Source organism: Mastigoproctus giganteus, chromosome 10 (genome assembly GCF_048544385.1).
Source record: "Mastigoproctus giganteus isolate SK-2022 chromosome 10, ASM4854438v1, whole genome shotgun sequence".
In the NCBI taxonomy this organism is placed as follows: Eukaryota; Metazoa; Arthropoda; class Arachnida; order Uropygi; family Thelyphonidae; genus Mastigoproctus; species Mastigoproctus giganteus.
Genome location: NC_143584.1, coordinates 125357644 through 125380612, shown reverse-complemented (window position 1 = coordinate 125380612; position 22969 = coordinate 125357644). Strand labels below are relative to the sequence as shown.

General features: G+C 37.9%; 1 protein-coding gene across 1 annotated transcript in view; it reads right to left on the bottom strand.

The window, feature by feature from the left end:
• The window catches only part of Rrp6 (exosome component Rrp6), a 260374-nt gene that overhangs the window by 5059 nt on the left and 232346 nt on the right, over positions 1 to 22969 (bottom strand). Inside the window, exon 20 of the mRNA XM_090383738.1 lies at positions 11442 to 11497. Coding sequence (XP_090239864.1) covers positions 11442 to 11497 — 56 coding nt within the window. The remainder of the gene's footprint in view (positions 1 to 11441; positions 11498 to 22969) is intronic.

Below are 22969 nucleotides of genomic sequence, written 5' to 3'. Positions count from 1 at the left end.
AGTGGCCATTTTCATTTCATTTTCTTTTATTAGCAGAAAATATTCAGATGGGAAACCCTTGTAGAATTCAAATAGTTTATTTTTGCAGTCTATATACTTATTTTTGAATCATATTTTGGCTTGAAGCTCAATAATTTCAAGTTGCAATCTGGGATTGTAATTTTCAGCCGTAGAAGTAAATGGGTTCTCAACAAAAGCTTGTTTCTTCATGGGATTTTATATTTTCGAACTTGTCAAAAAGTAACTGTAATAACGAAAGGCAGCGATTCTTTGGAAATGTGTTTCTCCTTTAGCTCAGTACAACACTGAAAATGAACTAAATTGTCTTGCTCAACTGGGATTTAAATAATAACTACTTATTCTGAAATGATTTGATGTCATCAAACAAATCAGACCAATTTTCTTTTCCCTTTTAGTTTTAAATTAAGAGCATTTAAATTACTAGAAATGTATGTATGAATTGCAAGATCAAACCAGCCATTCCATATTTGATAGTTGTTTTATTGGTTTCCCTTTTTCTGTGTTGAAACATTTGGTGATGTTTCAACAGCCACATTAAGGCCATGTGATCTTGTAAATTTTACAGTTGAAATAACCACTTCATATTGTGAAGTGGTTATTTCAACTGTAAATCCAACACTTTCCCATAAAGAGCTTCTTGATGCACAATGCAGTGAATTCCAATCAGAGTTTCAGCTCCGATATCTATCATTTTCTTGGTTATTCTACCCATAAGCCCAATGTTTTTACCAATTTTTTGCACCGACAGTTGTGACTCCTACCAGGTTTTTAATATTTAATCCTAATTTTTCAATAGATTGGCAAAAATTTTCAAAAAAGGACTTACCTGTAGTTGTTCCACGCATACTCTGTAGATCAGCTAAATCTTTAACTGGTACAAAATTATCATTAATTCCATGTATGAAGATGAGGAGTTGGGCTGTGTCATTTACATCAGTATTGTGTTCTGTTCTACTGGCAACACTAAAATATTTTCATTTGTTTTATGTTTTCAAAAAGTTGTTCAAACAAATTCTTTCCAATCTCTTCTACTCTTCGCATAATTGTTTGTCGAGACAAACTAATATCTTGTATCACTGTTTGTTTCTCCGGACAAATTTCTTCCACAACTTTTAACAAACAACGCTTAACAAATTCACCATCTTTGAATGGTTTATTTTCAAAAGTGATCAAATGATCCTAGGTGGTAGATGATTCTCATCAACCGGTGCATCAAGCCTCCAATAAGCATACCACCACTTTGCTTATTGAAGTGGTGGAACCCATGTTTAGTCTCTAGAGCGAAGTTCCGGTCAACCCTTCCCCATCTCTTCCATCATGAGTATGATTGATGACTTTTGAGGTTATGATGAACATTGTGGTGAGATCCATTATTCCTTACATTTCGAGGGTACAGCTCTAAAACGGTGTTCGCAGGCCAGTCGCTAGTTAGTACACCGGACCGAACCTATTGGTAACTCTCTAGGAGGCTTCCGGATCAGCTAGTGTATAATCTTGCTACCTCTACTCTGCCAGATAGTGATTGGAAGGAGTCCGAGTAGTGTGTGTGTGGGGGGGGGGGCATTGTTGAGGCCATGTTATGTCAAGAATCTGGGTATATTCTTACAATGTGTATACCATATCCAAAAATTTCATTACTTCACACAGCATGTCCCACCCACTTTTTCTTACTATGGAATACACCATGAATTGTCAAACATATAGAGCAAGCTCATCTGCGAAAAGATCTAAACCTCCCAAACAGTTCCTAATTCATTTCACAAATATACATGGTCTAAATTTTAATCTCAACGATGTCCATTTCCACTTACAGTCTGCCAAACCTCATGTACTTTTTCTGACAGAACCTCAGTTATCGGTTGATTCAACTACTGCTCATCTCAGATGCCCAAATTATTCGCTGTATGATTCCTTTCGCCTCAAAGGTGGTACTTGTGCATATGTCCGTTCTGATATTCCCTGTCAGAGATTTGGCAATTTGGAATCTCCTCTCTTTGATCTTCTCTGGCTTAAAATCTCTCTACCTCATTGTGTCAAATTCATCTGTTGTCTTTACCGTTCTCCCAACTCCACTAATCACTTGGAGCTCTTTGACTTCCTCTCTTTGCAACTTGACTTTCTCCAGTCCAACTTTCCTAACAGTGAGGTAATTTTCCTTGGTGATTCAATGTTCACAACTCCAGCTGGCTTCCATTTTCTAGTCACACCGACCCAGCTGGTCGAGATGCTAAGGCTTTTGCAATTACTAATGACCTTGCACAGATTGTTCATTTACCTACAAGAATACCGGACAATCCCAATCATATAGCCAACACGCTTGATCTTTTTCTCACAAACAACCCTTCTAAGTACACGATTGAAGTGAGAGGTCCTTTAGGCATTTCAGATCACAACTTGGTGATTGTCTCTTCTCCAATGGAGCCTTTAGTGTTGTTTGGCATTACAAGAATGCAAAATGGGATGACCTGCAAGATTTCTTTTCCTTGGTCAGATTACTGTTTCAAAACTTCTTATGTCAACGTTTGCTCAGATCGTGTCATTGAAATTATTCTTGCAGGAATGGAATCCTTTATCACACAGTCTTCTTTAAAATCTCGTCCTTTATCTAAACCTTGGTTTTCCAATAAATGTGCTAAGGCTGCTCAAGAGAAGAATGTTGCATATTTTAATTGGCTTGTTTCTAAATCTTCAGTTTCATTTTCTGCCTACACCAAAGTTCGCCACAATTGTAAAGCAGTTATTAATCAGTCCAAACTAGAGTTTGAACAGGCTAAGAGTAGAAAACTTGCTTCTTGCCCTAATGGTAGCCGAGCATTCTGGTCTCTTGCCAAAGCTATTGCAGCAACCTTTACCCATCTCTGCTCCCACCTCTGTCCAAACCAGATGGTTCTGTTGTCGCTTCAGCCAAGGATAAAGCTGACCTGCTAGCATCCCATTTTTCTTCCAACTCAAGTATTAATGATCTCTCTAAAACACCTCCCTCAATTCCCAACACGCTCCATGCAATGCCTCCTGTGGTCTTCCGTCAAAAGGATGTCAGAAGGATTTTGACGAATCTTGATGTTAAGAAAGTTCCAGGTCTCGATGGTATTTCTCCACTTGTTCTCAAAACCAGTGCTCCTGAACTTACTCCTATTCTTTGCTGCCTTTTTTCACTTTCTTATTCCAAAGGTGTTTTTCCTTCTGCTTGGAAATTTGCTCATATTCAGCCAGTTCCTAAAAAGGGTGACAAATTCCTCCCATCCAATTATCGTCCCATTGCAATCACTTCTACTCTTTCTAAAGTAATGGAGAAATCGATTAACCGCCAACTCTTAAACTACCTAGAAACCTTCCGTCTGATCAACAATCGCCAGTATGGATTCTGCCGACAGGCCGTAGGTTGCACACCACTGTGCTAGACAGCGAAAAGCTGCTCTTTGTACTATGTGACGTATGGGATAGTCTAAAAGGAAGCATTTGACAGTTACAATTAAGATCTGCTAAAGGACTGTCAGTCTTTTTTTGAGAAGATGTAAATGTATTAAGTTTGGGGTGTGTGTCAAATATGTATTCTTGCAAACGTGAAAACTTGACTTTCATATTAAATATTTTATATGGAACAATTTGCAGTTGACTTGATTCTGCCAAAGTAGTTGTAACTAAATTTTACATGCTTGTTATAATTCAGATTTATAATCAATTGCTCTGTTATACCTTTAACCCCTTCCTGGAACATTTTTTTCCGGAAAATGTGCCATAACGGATCGACTTTTTTTATTTTACAGATTAAAAGTATGCATCATGCAAATACTCATCGTATAGTTTGTGTTATTTATTAATTTTTTCGTAGAAAATACATGGGAGTAATTAACCCATTTGGGCTATCCCGAGTTACCTCATGTATGCCAAAAAGTGTGCAAATTATATAGATTTTTTTAATATATTAGTGCTTGAGCTAAAAGAAAGGCACAGAAAAAAAAAAGTCTTCATTACTCATTATATAAATAAATTTAAAAAAATCAAGTGGAACGCACAAGTTGTAATCGCTAACTAACTACATTCTGGCACAGGGCCGCCACAAGTGGACAGGCGAGGTAAGCGTCGCTTATGGGTGGCAGTTCAAGAGGGTGCCGAAATATTTTTCGATATTGTTTTTGTGAATTATTTTCATGGGTTCAGTATTCTGCATTTAGGATGGCAAATTATATTTTGCTTACTGGTGGCACAGAAATGCGAGCTACTGTTCTGACATTGCTGTACAATATAAGTAAAACGAAAGTTAGTCGTTTGCTGCCAGCCTTAAGAAAATCTTGAGAAAACTTGGGATTTACCTGCCTAATGCAATAGCCAGATAAATACCAGAGAAAATATGTTTCAGTCCTAAATTTGGAGGTATTAGGTATTATTGTTTGCTTCGGGTATTATTGTATCCCGAGATATTTCGTGCAGTTCCAAATAACATTTAAAACTAAAAATGAGATATCTTGGGATAATCAATGAAGGGGTTAAATAAGTTGTCCTATTCTAATAAATACTGGACTAGATTGTTTATCATTGAATACAAAAAAAACAAACCAAATTTATGGAATCTGATGTGATGAAGAAATTGTATCTGTTGTTTTTCGCAGCTCTATCAGTGCACTCATTACCTTTTATGCCCATGAATCAAACAAAAAATAACTTTGTTTTCTTTTCCATAAGTAATATCGGCTGTGTTTGAATTTGATGGACTACTGAAGTTTACATTAACGAGCATTTCTTGCATTTAGTGAGTCAGTGTATAAGATGGTTTGGGAGAGGCAACTTCTCAGTAAAGTCCAGCGCAATATACTTTCATTAACTCAGCAGTGTAACAAATGCATTCAACCAGGAGCACTTCAGACATTGTAATATTAGAAAAAGATTACTATTATATATCTAACATATTATTTGTTTTCGAGCCATCTGAGTATATCCGCGAATAATGGGAGTACTGTGATGAATACGCTGCAAGTATCCATTGGATTTTAGGTTAAGTATATTGTTCATCCCCCATTGCTGGAAGTAGTTATCACAGCACAGTGACTATGTTTGGCATGGTGGCCTTATTATAATGATCTCTTGGAATACACTATCAAGGTTCAATCCTCATTTCTATATAAATTATCCCATTGTGGACTGAAAAGCTATTATGAGGTAGGGTGGTTAGAAAGATTTAATTTTTTAGCATAGGTTACTAAAATCATTTGTCTCTGAAGGTGAAGGGAAGGTTCATAAATTTCTACATATGAACTGTAAACATGTGATGTTCTATAGGCTCCTAAGGCAATGCATAAAGTGCTATTATGTATGAGGTTCAGCCTGGAAAACAACTGGTTCAACCACAGCTGTAGAGAGGGGGGCACCAGTCTATATCTAATTAGTGCCTGGTACAGGTGTAATAGTGTGTGATGGTCAGCTACCCATGTCACTGCAGAGATATCTGACATGTTCCAGAAAGTTAAGTTTACTGTCAAGAATATCCCAAGAATAAGATTGGCTGATTTTCTAATTTGATTCACATTCAGAGTGGATTTTGTATTTTCTGCAGAAGTGGATTGTGGTTGCTTTCCCTTTTGATGTCCTGTAATCATTATTCTTTGTCCATATTTCTCTGTTTATTACTCTTTACAGCTGTTGTTTGTATGTATATTCTGTGAGTGGCATGATATGGCAAGGTCATCTGCGTAAAGATATGTTTCAACTATGCCTGGTATATTTTTAGTTATTTGATTCTGATCACAAAAGAAGTTGTGCTAAGGACTCCCTCTTCTTGCATATATGTTTCGGATAATGTATTTTTATATCTGACCCGAAAGGTTCTATGGCTTTAAAAGTTTTGAATTGTGGCATATTACAAGAACTTCATAAAGATCTTGTAATATGCTATAATGCCATTGTGAGTCAGAGGATTTTTCTTCTGACTCACAATACAGATCAATGACACATCAAGGCAGATCATAGCTAGGCATTCACTCCAAAGGAAGCAATTACAAATGTTTGTCTCTGTTTTTATCAAAGAATGATCTGGCTTTAAAAAGCCATACTGATGCACTCTTAACAACAGCTGTGTGTCCAAGAACCACAACAGTCTGTTGTTAACCAGTTTTTCGGATGTTTTCTCCATACAAATTACCAACCGACTGGTAAGGGCAGTTGGTTGGTAATGAGCTCAGTTGGAATGATCTTGGAGTTTGTTTAAGGCAGGTAAGCCTATAAATAGTCTTCTTCTTTAATGCTGCCGAATGGCGTTTGCGACTTCGTTTTGATATTGTTCTCTGTCTAGCGCTGCGTGTAGAATTTGTGCTGTCATGTGAAGCCAGGTGTTGATGTTATCTAGCCATGCCATTTTCGGTCTTCCTGGGCGTTTCTTGCCTTCGATCTTTCCCTCCAGGATGAGTGGTAGTAGGTGATATTTTTGTTGGTTCCCAGCGATGTGACCTAGGTATTTGCATTTCCTGCTGATGATGGTTTTGAGCAGGTCCCGTTCCGTGTGCATGTCCTGCAGGACCTGTGCGTTGGTTACCTTGGCTGTCCACGGAATTTTCAGCATTCTTCGGTAGAGCCACATTTCGAAGGCCTGGAGCTTTTTTGTAGTGGCTGATGTTAGAGTCCAGGTTTCTACACCGTAGAGCAGTATTGGCCAGATGTAGCATTTCAATGTGCGTAATTTGAGCACGATGTTCAAGCTTCTGTCGGTGAGGAGGGTTCTCCATTTGGTGAATGCCTGCCTGGCTTGTTCAATTCTGCTTTTGATTTCGGCCTCATGGTTCAGCTGGTCATCAATGAGTACTCCGAGATACTTGAAGCGGTGTATTTGCTCTAATTTTTCGTTGTTTAGTTTGATCGTGATTTTGCTTGCAGTCCTGCTGACCTTCATCACCTTTGTTTTCTTTTTGTTGATTCGTAGCCCCCATGCTTGGCTTTTTATGTCCACTTCGTTCAAGATGGTCTGTAAATCTTGTTCTGAATCCGCGATTAGTGCTGTGTCATCGGCATATCTTAAGTTATTGATGTAGTGTCCGTTAACTTTTATGCCGATGTTCTTGTCAGCCAGTGTTTGGTCGAAGATCATTTCCGAATAGATGTTAAAAAGAATGGGAGATAATGGACAGCCTTGCCGGACGCCTTTTTTTATTGGAATTGGGTCTGTCAGATCGTTGTCATAGCGAAGCCGGGCTGTTTGATTCCAGTAGAGAGTTGTAATAAAGTTGATATCATTGTTTTCAAGCCCAAGTTTTCTCAGTCGGTCAATTAGGCGGTCGTGGTCTACTGAATCGAAGGCTTTCTCGTAGTCAATAAAACATATATACACGTCTTTTTGATGTTCATAGCACCTTTGTAGCAATATTTGTAAACAGAAAATTGCTTCTCTGGTGCCTAGTCCCCTGCAGAATCCGAACTGTAAGTTTCCTAGTGCACTTTCGCACTTACATCTTATCCTTTGCTGAATCACCTTGAGGAAGACTTTTAGCACCTGGCTCATTAGACTGATCAGCCTGAAGTCTTCGCATTTCCGGCTGGTAGCCTTTTTTGGTATGGCCACAAAGATGGATTGGAGCCATTCGGATGGAATGTCGTTGTTGTTGTAGATTTGATTGAACCATTTCGTTAGTTGTTGGATGTTGCTGTAGTCTAGTTGTTTCAGCAGTTCCACATGAATCTGATCAGGTCCACAGGCCTTTCCTGGCTTTGTTATTCGGATGGCATGTTCCACTTCAGATGTTAATATGTGGAGATTGTCTTCCTGTGTTTGTTGTTGCGTTTCTGCCGGTTTTCTGTTGGTGCCGAACAGATTGTATATATAGCTCTTCCAGGTGTCGAGTTTGGCTTGTTTGCTTAGTATAGGTTGATTGTTGTCCGTATATAAACTTGGGATAGGAGCCGGTTTGTAGATGTTTCCAGCTTCTTTAAGCTTCTTGTGCAGGTTATAGTTGTCATTTTTCTTGATTAGGTCTTCGATTTCTGCACACTGATCTTCCATCCATTTTTCCTTCGCCTTCCGGATTTCCTGTTTGATCTTTTGTTGTAGTTCTTTGTATTTTTCCCGGTTGTTGTTGTTTTTGAATATTCTCCGTTCATCCATTAGGTCTAGTATGTGCTGGGTCATCCACCGTTGTTTCTTTTTCGACGCCTGATGTCCTAGCAGGGTTTCTGCTGTTTCATTGATGCACTGTTTGAGTGAACGCCCGAATGCTTGCACGTCTGTTGTTACTGCTTCGATCGATCGGATTGTAGTGTTGAGATGAAGCTGTACTTGTCGTCTGTTGGCGGTGTTCTTCAGTTTCTCCAGGTCGATTCTTTTTGTTGTGCTTGTGCGTTTGAGTGCTCGTAATTTGAGACGTAGTGTTGCTGTTACTGGGTTATGGTCTGATGATATGTCAGCTCCGGGGTAAGTTTTTGCCTTGAGGACACTTGACTTATATCTGATGTTGATTAAGATGTAGTCAATTTGGTTCCTGACGATATTGTTGTCAGAGTCTTGTGGTGAGGTCCAGGTGTATAGTCGTCGAGGTGATAGTTTGAACCAAGTGTTGGCAATGCTAAATTTTTCTTCTTGGCAGAACTGGACGAGTCTGTCGCCTCGTTCATTCCGTGTCCCCAAGCCATGTTCTCCGACTATATTTTGTAGCTTTCCTTGACCGATTTTGGCATTAAAGTCACCGAGGATGACCGTCATGTCGTGCTTCTTCAGCGACTTTAAAGTGTTGCTTAGCTTGTCGTAGAACAATTCAATTTCTTGATCGTCTTTGTCCGCTGTTGGTGCGTAGACCTGGAGCACATTCAGGTTGATCTTGTTGCCTGCTAGCTGTAGTAGTGAGATTCGTTCCGATATTGAGGTGAAACTGGTGACTTTGTTGGCCAGTTGTTTGTGGACAACGAAAGCGACGCCGTACGTCTGCTTGGTGTTCTCTTCTCCTCCGGAACAGAAGACGTGGTGGTCGTTTGATATAAACTTCTTTGTTCCAGGCCATTTGGTTTCACTTAGCCCAAGTATGTTGATGTTAATGCGTTCCATTTCTTGTAAAGCATTGGCTAGTTTTCCTGGTTGTAGTAGGCTTCTAACGTTCCATGTAGCTAGTTTCAGAAAATTCTTCGACGCAAGCTCGGAGATTCTTAGCACCCCTGCCCCATTCGAGGGACGCCGAGACTCGGGGCCGTGGTTTATTTTGCTTGCTATCATTGAAGTTTTCAAGGGAAGGATAATCCAAGTAGTTTCCCGTTGCTTTCTTGGATCACAATTTAGTTGAAAAGGTCGTGTGTGGACCTTTTGAAACGGGTTTCGTCTGACGTCTCCACTGAAACCTTTCCGCCATGAAAGGCCCTTCTGGGAGCATATATCTTTCGGTGCTTTAGTAGTTTAACAAATTAACAAATTAAACTACTAAACCTGCCGCAGCCATATAAATGGAGTAGCTCTTATTCAGTGATGAAGCTGCCTCGTGATGTCATAATTTTACGCAATTTATGCCGAATTTCTAGTCACCACTGACCAAGCAGGGGAAATATCATACAATGCGTACCCATACCTACAGTTAAAGGAAAGTGAAAAAAGTGACTTTGCTATTATAAAAGAGAAAAGTGGTGTGAGCGGTATATTGCATTCAGTTTATATAGGATTGTCCATAACACACTAAAGAAGCCTATAACACCATTCCATTTACATTCTAACAAGGACCATCACCTTCCAGGAACAACTACAGTCTATTTCCAGTATTTAATTGATTGGCAAAGGATTTTTGTGTGTCACTTTAACCTTTCATGATTGGCTGTGCTGTGCAGTACAGCACAGCTATCGGTATTTTCGCAAATGCAATAACATATAACCCGATATACCTTCATCAATGATATTGATGAAGGTATATCAAGGTTTAATGTCCAAGTTTGCAGATGATACAAAGGTTGGCAGGGTTGTTAACGACAGTAAAGACAGTATGCTACTCCAAATGGATCTAGATAAGTTGGGCAATTGGGCTGAGAAGTGGTAACTGAAGTTTAACATTGACAAATGTAAATTACTGCGAATGGGTAGAAATAACTGAAGAGAAACGTACCAACTGTGTGGTACTGCACTCAGGGAAGTGGAAAGTGAAAAAGACCTAGGGGTAATTGTGCAGTCAAATATGAAGTTTGCTGAGCAGTGCAGATGGGCTGCCAGGGCAGGTCATGGAGTCTTGTCAATGATATATAGGAATTTTGCTAGCAGGGAGAGGGAGGTGATTATCCCATTATACAAGGCAATGGTCAGGCCAACCTAGAGTACTGTGTACAGGTCCGGAGGCCTCATTTTAGGAAGGATGTAGAGTTGCTAGAACGAGTACAAAGAAGGGCAACAAGATTGGTGGGGTGGGAGCAAAGGGGTGCTCTTACCAAGAAAAGCTTAAGTTCTGCAAATTGCAGCGCCTGGAGAGTAGGCACCTGCAAGGTGATCTGATTGAAGTGTATAAGGCCTTGAATAGGTTGAGCAAGCTGAATGCGGATGGGATTCTTCCTCTTGCTCAGATTAAGAACCTGAGTGGGCACAGATTCAAATTGAGGAAAGACAGTTGTAGAATAGATGTGCGGAAATATGTCTCTAGCTGGCGGATAATTGATTGGTGGAACAGACTTCCACCATTTGTTGTGAAAGTTGATAGCCTAAATAAATTTAAGGCTGAACTGGACAGGCATTTGGAACGAATGGAGGGGTGAAATGGGAGGTTTTTTTTAATTTTTTTATTTATTTTTTGCTGATGCTGTATAAGCTTGCTTTCTTGCATCGTATGCCTCTACTAACGCTAATGCTAACATCGAGTTTACTACCCATTTATAATTGCTTGTAGTAACAAAAAGGCCCAATAAACCGGAAAGTGCAAATTGTTTTTGTTTTATGGTTGTGACCTCCAGAATTGTGCTTTAGAAAAATATCACAGAGCCATTCAAAATTGGTTCTTATAACAGAACAGATGATAACGATGAAAGTGTAGTGCATTTTAATGATTTGAATTGGTAACTAATACAATTTACACTATAAAAATGACCTTTTAGAGAGTTATGTAGCGAAAATTCCAATTTCCGAGATCATGGAACGAATTACCAAAAAACAATGTTATTGGGTCCACATTACGATATTTTCACGATACGATGGTGTCTCTGGAACGGATTAATATTGTAAAGCAGAGTAAACACTGTATTGTATAGCTACGCGCATGGTTTGAAATGCAATATTTATGAATGTTTAACATTCAGTTTTTGTAATTACTGTTCATATTTTTGATTTTGTTGATACATGGGGAAAAAAAAAAAAAACTTTGTAAATCCAGGAACTCGTAAAGCGAGAACTGCCTGTAATTACTTTATATTTGTTCTTTGATTATAATACATCATTCTTTTATAAAACATGAATTTTAAAGAAAGCATTCTAAGACTTCAGAACTTACTTTATAGTTATGATGGTCTTCATCTGGATTGAAGAGTTTATGCTCCCTGCTACCTCCTAAAAAAAAATATATATATATTTATTTAATTTTTATTATTACAACAGGAAAACATCGTTTGTGGATTATTCAAAAAATAAATGGTGAATTTTGAACATAATATTACTACCGTACTAAGTTAGTATTCAAAAATTTTAGACAAAACTGACATCAGTCCAATGGATCACAGCTTTACATTAGATTAGGAGTATTCACTTTCTAGTAGGTATATTAAGTTACAAGTGGGGATTTTGTTATAAAGGGCTATCAAAAGGGAAAACTGATGCTTTTGTCCAGTGGAAAGAGATTCCCTGAAAGATTTAATGTAGTTTATATTGTTGTTTTCCCCATCAGTTTAGCATGGCACATTGTTTTTATTTAAAAAGGTTTAATACAATAATTTTTTTATTTTGGTAATTAATGAAATTAAGGATGCTGTTATATTACACAACAAAGTTTTGAAATGTCAACACTACCACCTAAACTTAATACAGTGGCAACATTTTGGGGTTCCACTAAATTATGTTTGAAGGAGCACGTGTTTGTAGACCAACTGCATATTGTGTCTGCTGAAAAACTTGGAATAACTCAAGGGGGAACACTACACCCTCCACCTGATCAAATGAAGAGAACGTTAGTAATTCCTTCAGTTGTTGACAGGAAATTTAAATCAGATGATTGCTATTTAGTATATTTAAAAATTATCTCCCCCCCCCCATCATGGCAAAAAGTTGAAATTACCTACAAGGTGATTTCAATTTAAACTTTTAACTTTGCATGTCCATTCCATTTGCATGCAAAAGCTCCCATCATACTCTACAATTTTTCACACACTCATATTCCATTTATTTCCTTTTGCTTGAAACTATCTCACGTCACAAATTCTATGCTGATATGTGTAAATACATCTCATCTTGCTTTAACATGAATAAAAAAAAGAAGCACATGTAGAAATGCACATGCTACAACATGCACAGTTTCATAAAATAGTCATTGATGGGTTCCATAAGAGCTAAAAAAAGGCAACACTTACTCCATTTTCACACTTATTTCTATCAACACTTATTACAATAGTATATAGCATATTGCAGCTTTAACGGCTATTAAATAAAAATTAATTGAAATAAAACATATATAAGCAATACTGTTTCATTTTTGATGGCCAATTTTTCCATAAGAGGAAGTGTTATGGGGGGGCATTTTCATCAAAACTTTTTCATTTTCATCAGAACTTCCATTTTTATTTCAATATTTAATGCTTTCCATTTTTTTGAAACACTATCATTTTTTTTGCATTCATTTTTTACAGTACGGGTAGTAAGAATACTTATGTATAGTAACTGTATATAAATTTTAACACACAAAATATAAAACAAATCAAAATACAGCATACAACCATAAACTGAAATTGTGCTAGTGAAAGAGTTTAACATGGTGGCACATGGGTTTTGTGCAAGTAACTTCAAATGCACATTGCAAGATGGTGCATTACAGAAGGATGAGCTGATTATAGAAGGATATATATTAAAAGAAAGTAATGAAGCACTTTAAACTCATGTAAGATCAAGATACAGTCAAACTTCCTTATAGAGAAATTTTGTTTATTGCAAATTGTTATCTAATTAGAAAATAAAAATGAACCTCCATTTATTTTTTAATGTATTTTATTTCAAAAATGTACTTATTTAAATTACATGTTTACACCATTTTTGCGGGTAAGTATTATAAATTTAAAAAAAAATCAGTAATTTTTGTTTGCACAGTACAATTAAAAAAGTGTCTGATTCTCAAAGAAGACCTCACATTTATTCAGATCATTAAAAACATTATCAGGAACATTTTCAAAAAACTAGACCCAGACGAACTGTTTTAAAAGTGTGAATAATTTCTTTGTGATTTGGCCTTTCGATGGGTTGTTCTGATGTGACTTCAGTGCCATCGTTAATTTCTTCGTGATCGTGGTCGCATCTAACACTGTTCAGCAGTATTTCATCTTCATTTAGATGTTCATGTTCTGCTGTAGCCAGATCTTGATCCACGTTAACATAACCATCCAGTGTTATATGATTTTTGATGTTTCCAAACAATTCTAATAATCTAAATATAATTCTTGACTAAATGTCAAAGAGTATGAAAAGGCTGTTTAAGCATGAGTAATGCATCTCCATCAAGCATCTCTCAAATTGTGGAGTTATACTTCATAACTGGATTGTCACTATTGCAACAGGGTACCTGCCCACCCACTGATGATGAAGCCAACCAGCTCGAAACAGTGCTGTCTGGGTGGTGGTGCCCATCCGAGAATAAGTAACAGTAGTCTTCTCTACCAGAGAAGCGGTACTTATTCGAAGTAGTGTAATACATAGGCAACTCGTTGTGAAGTCACAATATGAGATATAATAAAACAATGCATGTATACTACCTGGGTACTAGAAATGATGGAGATGCATTACCCATGCTTAAACAGCCATTTCAATTCTAATAATGTCCAAAAGTTTTTCAATCGTGAAAGTGGCAGTTCATCTTGTTCATCTGTTGTCGTTCGACTTCTGTATTCAATGTAAATCCTGCTTTCAAAAAACAATTTTAAATAGTATATTCGCTGACATCGTTTTTCCAAACTTTTGCCAGTTCAGAGATGCGATCTCTAAGGTTTATTGTAACCTTAGTGATTGCATTATTCCAAGTATCTATTTTCTTGTAATGCATTGATAATGTTCATCCAATATTCTCATTCAATAATGAAATTTAAAATTTTTAATAATGCCTTGGTCCATTGGTTGGAGTTTTGATGTTAGTTTTTGGTGGTAAATACAACAACTTCATATTTTAAGTTTGGCAGAAATACTGGCAGGATGTGCTGGACAGTTGTCAGTAATCAACACGATTTTTCTTTTGTTAAAAGCTTGTCTAGTTTTTATATCTGTTCTTCAAAAATATCACTTGTCACCCAAAATTTTTTATTAAAGGTGTAGTCAACTTCCAATGATTTTGTGCCTCTAAAATATCTTGGGTTTTTTTGATTTTCTGATGACTAAAAGTCTTAATTTTTCACTTCCTGTCATACTGGCTCCAACTAGCACAGTGATGATTCTTTCTTTGCTTTGATTTTCATCAAAACATTTATTGTTCTTAAAAGCAAGTATTCTATTAGGTAAACATTTAAAGAATAAACCCATTTCATCAGCATTAAAAACGTCCTTAGGTTCATATTCTTCTAAAATCTTTAAGGTGTTGTTTCTCCAACTGTTGCAATCTTCTTCACTTACATCAACACTTTCTCCACAAATAATATTTTCCACAATTCTGTGGCACTTCTTAAATTTATCTAACCATCCAGTGCTCGCATTAAATTCTGTATGTCCAAGAGACTGGACATACAGAATTTAATGTGCAAATTTCTCTTCAACATTGTTTCTGCAACAAAAAAATTACTTGGCTGCGATAGGCCATATAGTGAATTGTTAGTACAGCCTACTGAATGATGTTCATTTGTCAATTCAACAGTGTCACATGACCTTTCTTATCAATCACTTTGAAGAAATATGTGGCTTTGTGAATTCCTTTAATTCTGCTTTCATTCACATATATATGAAAGAAAAACAAGAGCATACAGCCTATGTGACTGATGACAAATCATTCCAAAAGAATGAAATTTAAAAAATTTCACAAAACCATGAATTGGAAGTCCAGTTAGATGAAAATTATTATATATAATGATTAACAGGAAGGTCACGTGGTATGGTTGAGGTGAGAGCGAATGAATGTCACTCAGTAGACGTTACTAAAAACTGACTACCGAAGCAGTCTATGTATTTCTGCTGCAGTGCACTAAAGGTTTCCAAGAAACCCAAGCACGGTACTAAGTACTATAGGTTATAATACCTCTCGTGTTTGGGGTTCTCATAAAAAAAAAAAAAAAAAATTTGTTTTCTCCTTAGCCAACATCAATTTACAAATCTCCTATTTATAGAAAAATGTTTATAATCACTTTTAAGAAAACTCATTTGGTTTTATCCCTGTAACAAAAAAAACCTTCCTATGGGCATCAATGGAAAGTGTTCAATAAAAGGATGGTTAATTCCAGATGCTAATAAGCAATTTCAGAGGGAAGGAGGCCTCATTATATTTGAGGCTGTTATTTAAAAACTTGTTATAGAGACACTTCACTATATGGGATTAATTTTACATGAAAAATTGTTTCAAGGTGCAATGTTTTGCAAAAAAATTCGTAATACAGTGGTACCTTAAATTGCGAGTAACTTGGTCTACGAGTGTTTTTCAAGACAAGCAAAAATTTTTAATACATTTTAACTTGATAAACGAGCGAGGTCTTGCAATACAAGTACAGTCAGTCCTCGTATAACACGTGTTTACACTACACGAATTCGATCATGCACTATTTATAAATACGCGAACCGAATTCGCTTATGCATGATTCGCCTTTGTGTTTATAAGAAATGGCAGTCGAACGCAGAATCACCCCAACCGAACGCAACACGATAGGAATGAAGAGAAGATTCTGAAAATGTATTTTTTTTTTTATGTTTTTTATATCAGTGAAGGGGAAACACATTTCACATAATAACGTAAAAACCAACACAATTTTAGCTATCAGTATAATCGCAAATGCAATTAGATCGAGTTTACTACCAGTTTATAACAGATTACACTAGCAGGAACGTAACTGGAAATTGTTTTTATTGTTTTATGGTAGTAACCCCTAGAAATGCGCTTTAAGTAAAATGTGAGATGTTAATAGTGTATCTCTGCCTTTACGGTATTGTTTATTCAATTGCTACACACGCGCAGCTTTGTTTATGTGTATCAAGTGTGCCTACTCATTTTGTAATAGTGCGAGCGATGAATCTGTTTAACGACAATGCAATTGTCATATTTCCGTGAAATCCTCAAGAGAAGGCAAGTGTCATTGGAGAGGTTCCTTGTTAAAGTCGCACAAAAAGAAAGAGTCAACAGATAGCAGTGATTCCTTTAGTGACAGTGAAAGTCGTCTTACCACAAATCCGATTGCTTTATGTATATTAAATTTAATATACTTTTTTATATATTTAATGATATTAAATTTTTTATAAAAATTTAATATCATTTTTACAGTATACGAATATTTTTGAGTTTTGGAACTAATCATCTGGGTTTCCATGATTTCTTATGGGAAAATTCGCTTTGATATACGAGTACTTTGGATTACGAGCACGTTTCCGGAACGAATTATGCTCGCAAACCAAGGTACCACTGTATAGAGAAATTCGTTAAACAGACGTTTGTAATAGAGAAGTTCCGCTGTATCTATATATTTTATTTCCTTGTACAGGAAATTTTTTTTTTTTTTTTTTTTGTTAGTTGTTGGCGCATCGACTTCTGTGGCCATAATGCACCTCCCAAGGCAGGATTCAAACCTGCGACCTTTGGGTTGCCAAGCAGGCACTTTACCCACCCAGCTAGCCCAGTTGGTGTACAGGAAATAAAATATTTGTTTATTTCCTGGAAATTATATATAGATGGAAATCAGACATTTATGAAATTAATTTTATCAAAATACTTCAGAATAAATTTCATATCTTCCTCAGTGATGAAAAGAGTAATCTTAAGAAAACTAGACACCTTGTATCTAGTGGGTTTATTTTAATGGCTGGAAACATAAGAAACGACATACAAATTCTTGAACAGAAATAACTTCAGTAAATACCATCTCTAACTCCCCAGCTAATGAAAAATCTACTTATCAACATACCAACATAGCATCCAATAAAGATGCAGGTTTACCCACAGCTGGCCTATGTCTCAGCATCTTCAGACACATTATTTCATACATTTTCAGCCATCAGGATGGATGCATATAAGAATTATTTTATTTTATTTATTTATTTTTTTTTTCGGGTTTTTTTTTTCTTTGTTCGAAATATAAGTTGGACCCTAGAAGCAATGTAGGTAACTTAATTAGTTTAATCTTTTGGTTATTCAGCTTTTATCACCAAAGAAGGTGCACGTAGGTGTAAATTTCAAATAGAAACATAAAGTAAGCAAGAAAGTTAATATGCCCAAACAAATTACTAACCTGCAGCCTCCACATTTCAACCTTTTTAATGATAGATGGATTGCAGTGTTTACCATTCTCTGGAAAAAGCATATGATAAAATGCCCAGACAAGAGGTATGGAGATGTACGAGGGAGAAGGGTGCATCAGAAAAGTACATAAGGCTTGTGAAGGAAATGTACGAGGGAGCGGTGACTCAGGTTAAGAGTAGTGTAGGTACGACTGAGGGGTTCTCTGTAGAAGTTGGACTGCACCAGGGATCAGCTCCAAGCCCATATCTGTTTGATCCGGTAATGGATGTTGGTGGGAAAAGTGAAGAGTAGAGCACCATGGAGTATGCTGTTCGCGGATGATATTGTACTGTGCAAACTATCTCAAGGAAAGGTAGAGAAGAAATTGGAGGAATGGAGGAAAGCATTGGAAGAGAGAGGCATGAGGATAAGTAGAACAAAGACAGAATATATGGTATTAAATGGAGAAGATGAGAGCTCTATAAAATTGCAGGAGAAAAAGCTACCATCAGCTTCGAAATTTAAGTATCTGGGATAGAACGTTGAGAGGGATGGAGGATTAAATGCAGAAATACAGCACAGAGTGCAATGTGGATGGTTGAACTCGAGAAAGATGAGTGGGGTACTGTGTGATAAGAAAGTAAATTGTAAAATGAAGGGAAGAGTATAAAACGGTGGTTAGACCCGCATTGATGTACGGTGCTGAGACATGGGCGATTACAAGGGCCCAAGATAAAAAAAATATGAAAGTGGCGGAGATGAGGATGCTAAGGTGGATGTGTGGTGTGACGAGGAAGGACAGAATAAGAAATGACTACATCAGAGGTATGGTTAAGGTGGGGTCTCTGAGTAAAAAAATGCAGGAATCTAGGTTGAGGTGGCTTGGACATGTGGAACGAAGAAGTGAGGAGTATGTGGGGAAGAGGTGCTTTGGAGGTGATAGGGAAGAGGAAGAGGGGGAGACCTAAGCTGAGATGGAAGGACAAGGTGGCAGAGGATTTAAAAGAGAGGATGGAGGAGAGAGGAAGCCCAAGATAGGGAGGAATGGAGGAAAAGAATTAAGGACGGAAATGCTGACCCCATATAAACGTGGGAAGAAGGCGAAGATAAAGAAGAAGAAGTGTTTACCATTCTCTCCAGATGAGGATAAGTTTAAAATCAATCATCATATGTGAGCCCTGAGGGCTCACATCTGGTGAGTATGGACTTGGCACACCCAGGGTCCTGAGCTGGATATCACCATTCTTCTCTTTCTTGGTGATTCCCTTCTCATTTTGACTCTCTCTCTCGGGTAACTCGGGAAAAACTGCATAACTTGTGAATTTTGCAAATAATGTGTTTTGCGCTGCATTGTGAGTTGCAGAAATATTCGAAATGCATTTGTTAGATGGGATATATATATCTCTGTAAATGAAATCCAATAAAAAGACTCCACCTGATATACCTAATTGCCATAAATATCTTCCCAAAGGGTAGTAGTAGTAGTAGTAGTAGTGGCATGTGATGCAAGAAAGCAAGTGTATGAGCTTATGCAGCATCAGCCAAAAAAAAAAATATCACACCATTCCCTCCAAATGCCTGTCCAGTTCCTCCTTAAATTTATTCAACCTATCAACTTCCACAACGACAGATGGAAGTTTGTTCCAGCAATTAACCACCCGCTGGCTAAAGGCAAATTTCCGCACATCTATTCTACATCTGTCCTTTCTTAATTTGAATTTATGCCCCCTTAGGTTCGTAATCTGAACAAGTGGAAGGATCCCATCAGAATTCAGCGTGCTCAACCCATTCAAGGCCTTATACACCTCAATCAGATCACTGCGCAAGTGCCTAGTCTCCAGCCACTACAATTTGCAGAACTTAAGCCTCTCTTGGTAAGAGGATCCCTTCATTCCCCTCACCAATCTTGTTGCCCTTCTCTGTACACGCTCAAGTAAATCTACATCCTTCCTAAAATGAGGCCTCCAGACCTGTACGCAGTACTCAAGGCGTGTCCTGACCATTGCCTTATACAGAGGGACAATCACCTCCTCCCTGCTAGCAAAACTTCTATATATCATTGACAAAACCCCCATGACCTGCCCTGGCAGCCTGTCTGCATTGCTCAGAAAACTTCTATACAGTTGCCCAATTTTGTGGTACCACACCCTTACAATGCTCTCCTACAGCTGAATCTTACTTATTGGCTTCTGAGCAATTTTAGACAACATTATGTACCAGCAATTTTCAATAGGGTTCAAATCTGGACTGTTGCTGGACCAGTACAACACTGTAATACCAGCATTTCTGAGGTTGGTTGGTTGGTTGGTTTTTAGGAGTTTTATGGCATATCAGCATCTAAGGCTATTGTGTGCCAAGTCTAAGGTAATAAAATATAAAAATATAGGAAATAAGTAAAAATATAAAATAACATATCTAGTTAATATATTATAAACAAATACATGGCATAAAACATTTATAATATATTAAATATTAAAGCAATCTAAATAGATCTATATAAATTAATCAGTTCTGAAAACATGAATATATCTAACATATTGTCATCGTCCGATAAAATCTGGCTGAGTGTATAAGGCTCAGACAGATGGCTAAAACTTAAATGGCATTCATTACTAAAAAAAGTACATTCTACTGAAATATGACGAATAGTTAAGTTTGCTTTACAATATATACACACAGGACAATCATCAGCCCTCAGCAAATACGAATGCATCAGGTGAGAATGTCCTATGCGCAGTCAAGAATTACTTCCTCCCGGCAAACCTTGCACTGACTAGAATGCCAATGCATTATTACAGGCTTAACTTCATTTAGCTTGTTAGTAGGGCACCCATTCCAAGATTCTTGCCAATGCGCACATTATTTTTTGTAGTTTAATTGCTTGCAGTCTGTATAGAGGACTGACAAGCGGATGCAACTTTGTAGTGTTGCTGATTTTGTGGCTGCATCAAACAAGTCATTGCCTCTTATACCAACGTGGCAAGGGCATTTCTGAGGAATGACTGCACTTTAAGGGAGAAAAACCAAGGGAAAATATTGGTGTATGTTTTAAGTTTTGTGAGACAAGAAGACAAACTCATCATTAAATCTAAATAGCATAAAACTTAACAATTTTGCTGTGTGGAAAGGTGATGAGTCCTGTTGAAAAATGCAGTTTTGGACGTTTGTGTAGTGGACGCCCAAATACAAAGGGTACTAGGAAAGTTTTGCAATACAGCTTTGTTTATTTAATTTTTTCAAAGTAATTTCCTCTACATTCAATACACCTCTCCATCCTCCGAAACCAATCTTTAAACCAGTTCTACCAAGTTTCACTAGGGAGTAAAGCACACTCGTTGTCCCAAGCCCGTAGAAGGTCCTCATCACTGGAAAACCGCCTCCCTTTTAGCTTCATTTTCACATGCGGGAACAGTGCAAAGTCGCAGGGAGCAAGGTCTGGCCTGTAGGGAGGGTGCTCGAGAAGTTTCAGTCCTGTCGTGGTCAAATATTCGGTGCAGGCTTTGGCGCGGTGAGCTGCAGCATTATCGTGATGGAGGTACCAGGTGTCCATTCTTGACTTTGGCCGCAGGTTCTTCATAGATCCAATGACTATAGGCAGGCATTGTTCAGTATACCACTTAGCTGTGACTGTCTTCTGCGTGTCCAAAACGACACGTTCCACAATTCCACTCGATTTGAAAAATACAGCTATCATTTTCTTCTTTACAGATCGGGATTTTCTGACAATTACGGGTGTGTCGTCATCATCAAAGACCCAAACTTTGTTTTGAGCCTTGGTCGGCAGATCGTAATAGTACAGCCAAGTCTCGTCACCTGTCACGATGTTGTTCACATACCGAGATTGTCCCTTATCAAACTTTTTTAACATCTCCCGGCACCAAGTCACATGTCGTGTCATCTGCTCTTCAGTCAGTTGATGCGGCACCCAGAGAGAACAAAGTTTCTTCACGTGCAAATGATCTTGCAGAATCGAACGAATTGCTGGTGCATTTAGGCCCAAAGTATCCTCTATCTGTTGGTAGGTCACTCGCCTGTTTTCGTCAAGCATTTTCCTCACAGCAGTAACGTTTTCCTCCGTAACTGACGTTCGTGGCCTTCCCGGCCTCTCAGAATCCTCCAGAGTGAAATTTCCCCTTTGGAATTCTCTATACCACCTGAATATCGTTGTACGATGTGGACAATCATCATCTAGTGCAAGAGTCATTTCTTCTAAGCACTGGTCTATGGTTAAACCACGCACAAAATTATACCGCAAAACTGTCCTTATCTCATTTCGTGACCACGATGCCATCGCAACCACTTTACACTCTCACTACTAATGAATAACTGAGCCCATCGACTTGGCGAGGTGGCTACTATGCACGTATGAACATGTCACAACATGCAGCAACAAGCAGCTTCCTGTGATTCATTGTTGCGTCATATTGCAAAACTTTCCTAGTACCCTTTGTAATGGGTTTCAGGCACTCCTCCAAGACAGCAGTGTAGGTTTCTGAATTCACCGCTCTGTTAATAAACTTAATTCACCCCACCCCTTTGCTTGTTATGCATCCCCAGATCATCTGACCAGCGGGGAACTTTACAGTCGGTGTTATGCAGTCAGGATGGTATGCCTCCGATTTTCGTCTTCTGACATATCGCTTCCCATCCGAACCATGCAGGTTGAATTTCAATTTGTCAGAAAAGATGACCGTGTGCCATTGCTCTTTTGTCCATGAAACGTGTTTTAGCCCAAGCAAGTCGCTTCTTCCTCATTTGTTGGGGTCAACAAAGACTTCTTCTTGGGCTTATAGGTATGCAGACCACATTCTGAAAGCCGTCTTTGGATAGTTCGTTGCTGAAACAATGCCAGAGGCCATCTTAAGGTCTAGTTTTAGATCAGGAGCACTAGCATTTAGATTATGAAGGCATAGCCGTTTCAAATATCGATCTTGGGAAGGCATAGTCCCTCTCTTACGGCCCAATCCAGGTCTTCTCTTCACATCACCGGTTTCACACTTCAGCACCTGGGATACTGTTAACTGGTGGCAGCCTATTTTATCAGCGATATTATTATTGTTATGTCTAAGGTGTCTATCTCCACCTGATAAAATGAATTTGTGCAGAACCCCTGCAAAACAGGCTTCTTCGCCACCAGGGAACAGCTGGCACCTGGACAGCTGCTCCCTGTCTACTATTTCAACAGTGCCTCATGCACCAAAATCCTGCACCCATCAGAAGTAGTGCTATACCGGTGGGTGCCAGCGATCCCGCTTCCAGGCTGCCCATACCTGAGAGCCAGGAAAAAAAAAAAAAAAAAAAAAAAATATATATATATATATATATATATATATATATATATATATATATAATTATGAATAAAAAATTAAAATTAAGTAAAGAAAGAAAATGGATTTGAATTTGAATAGAGATAAAATGAAATATCG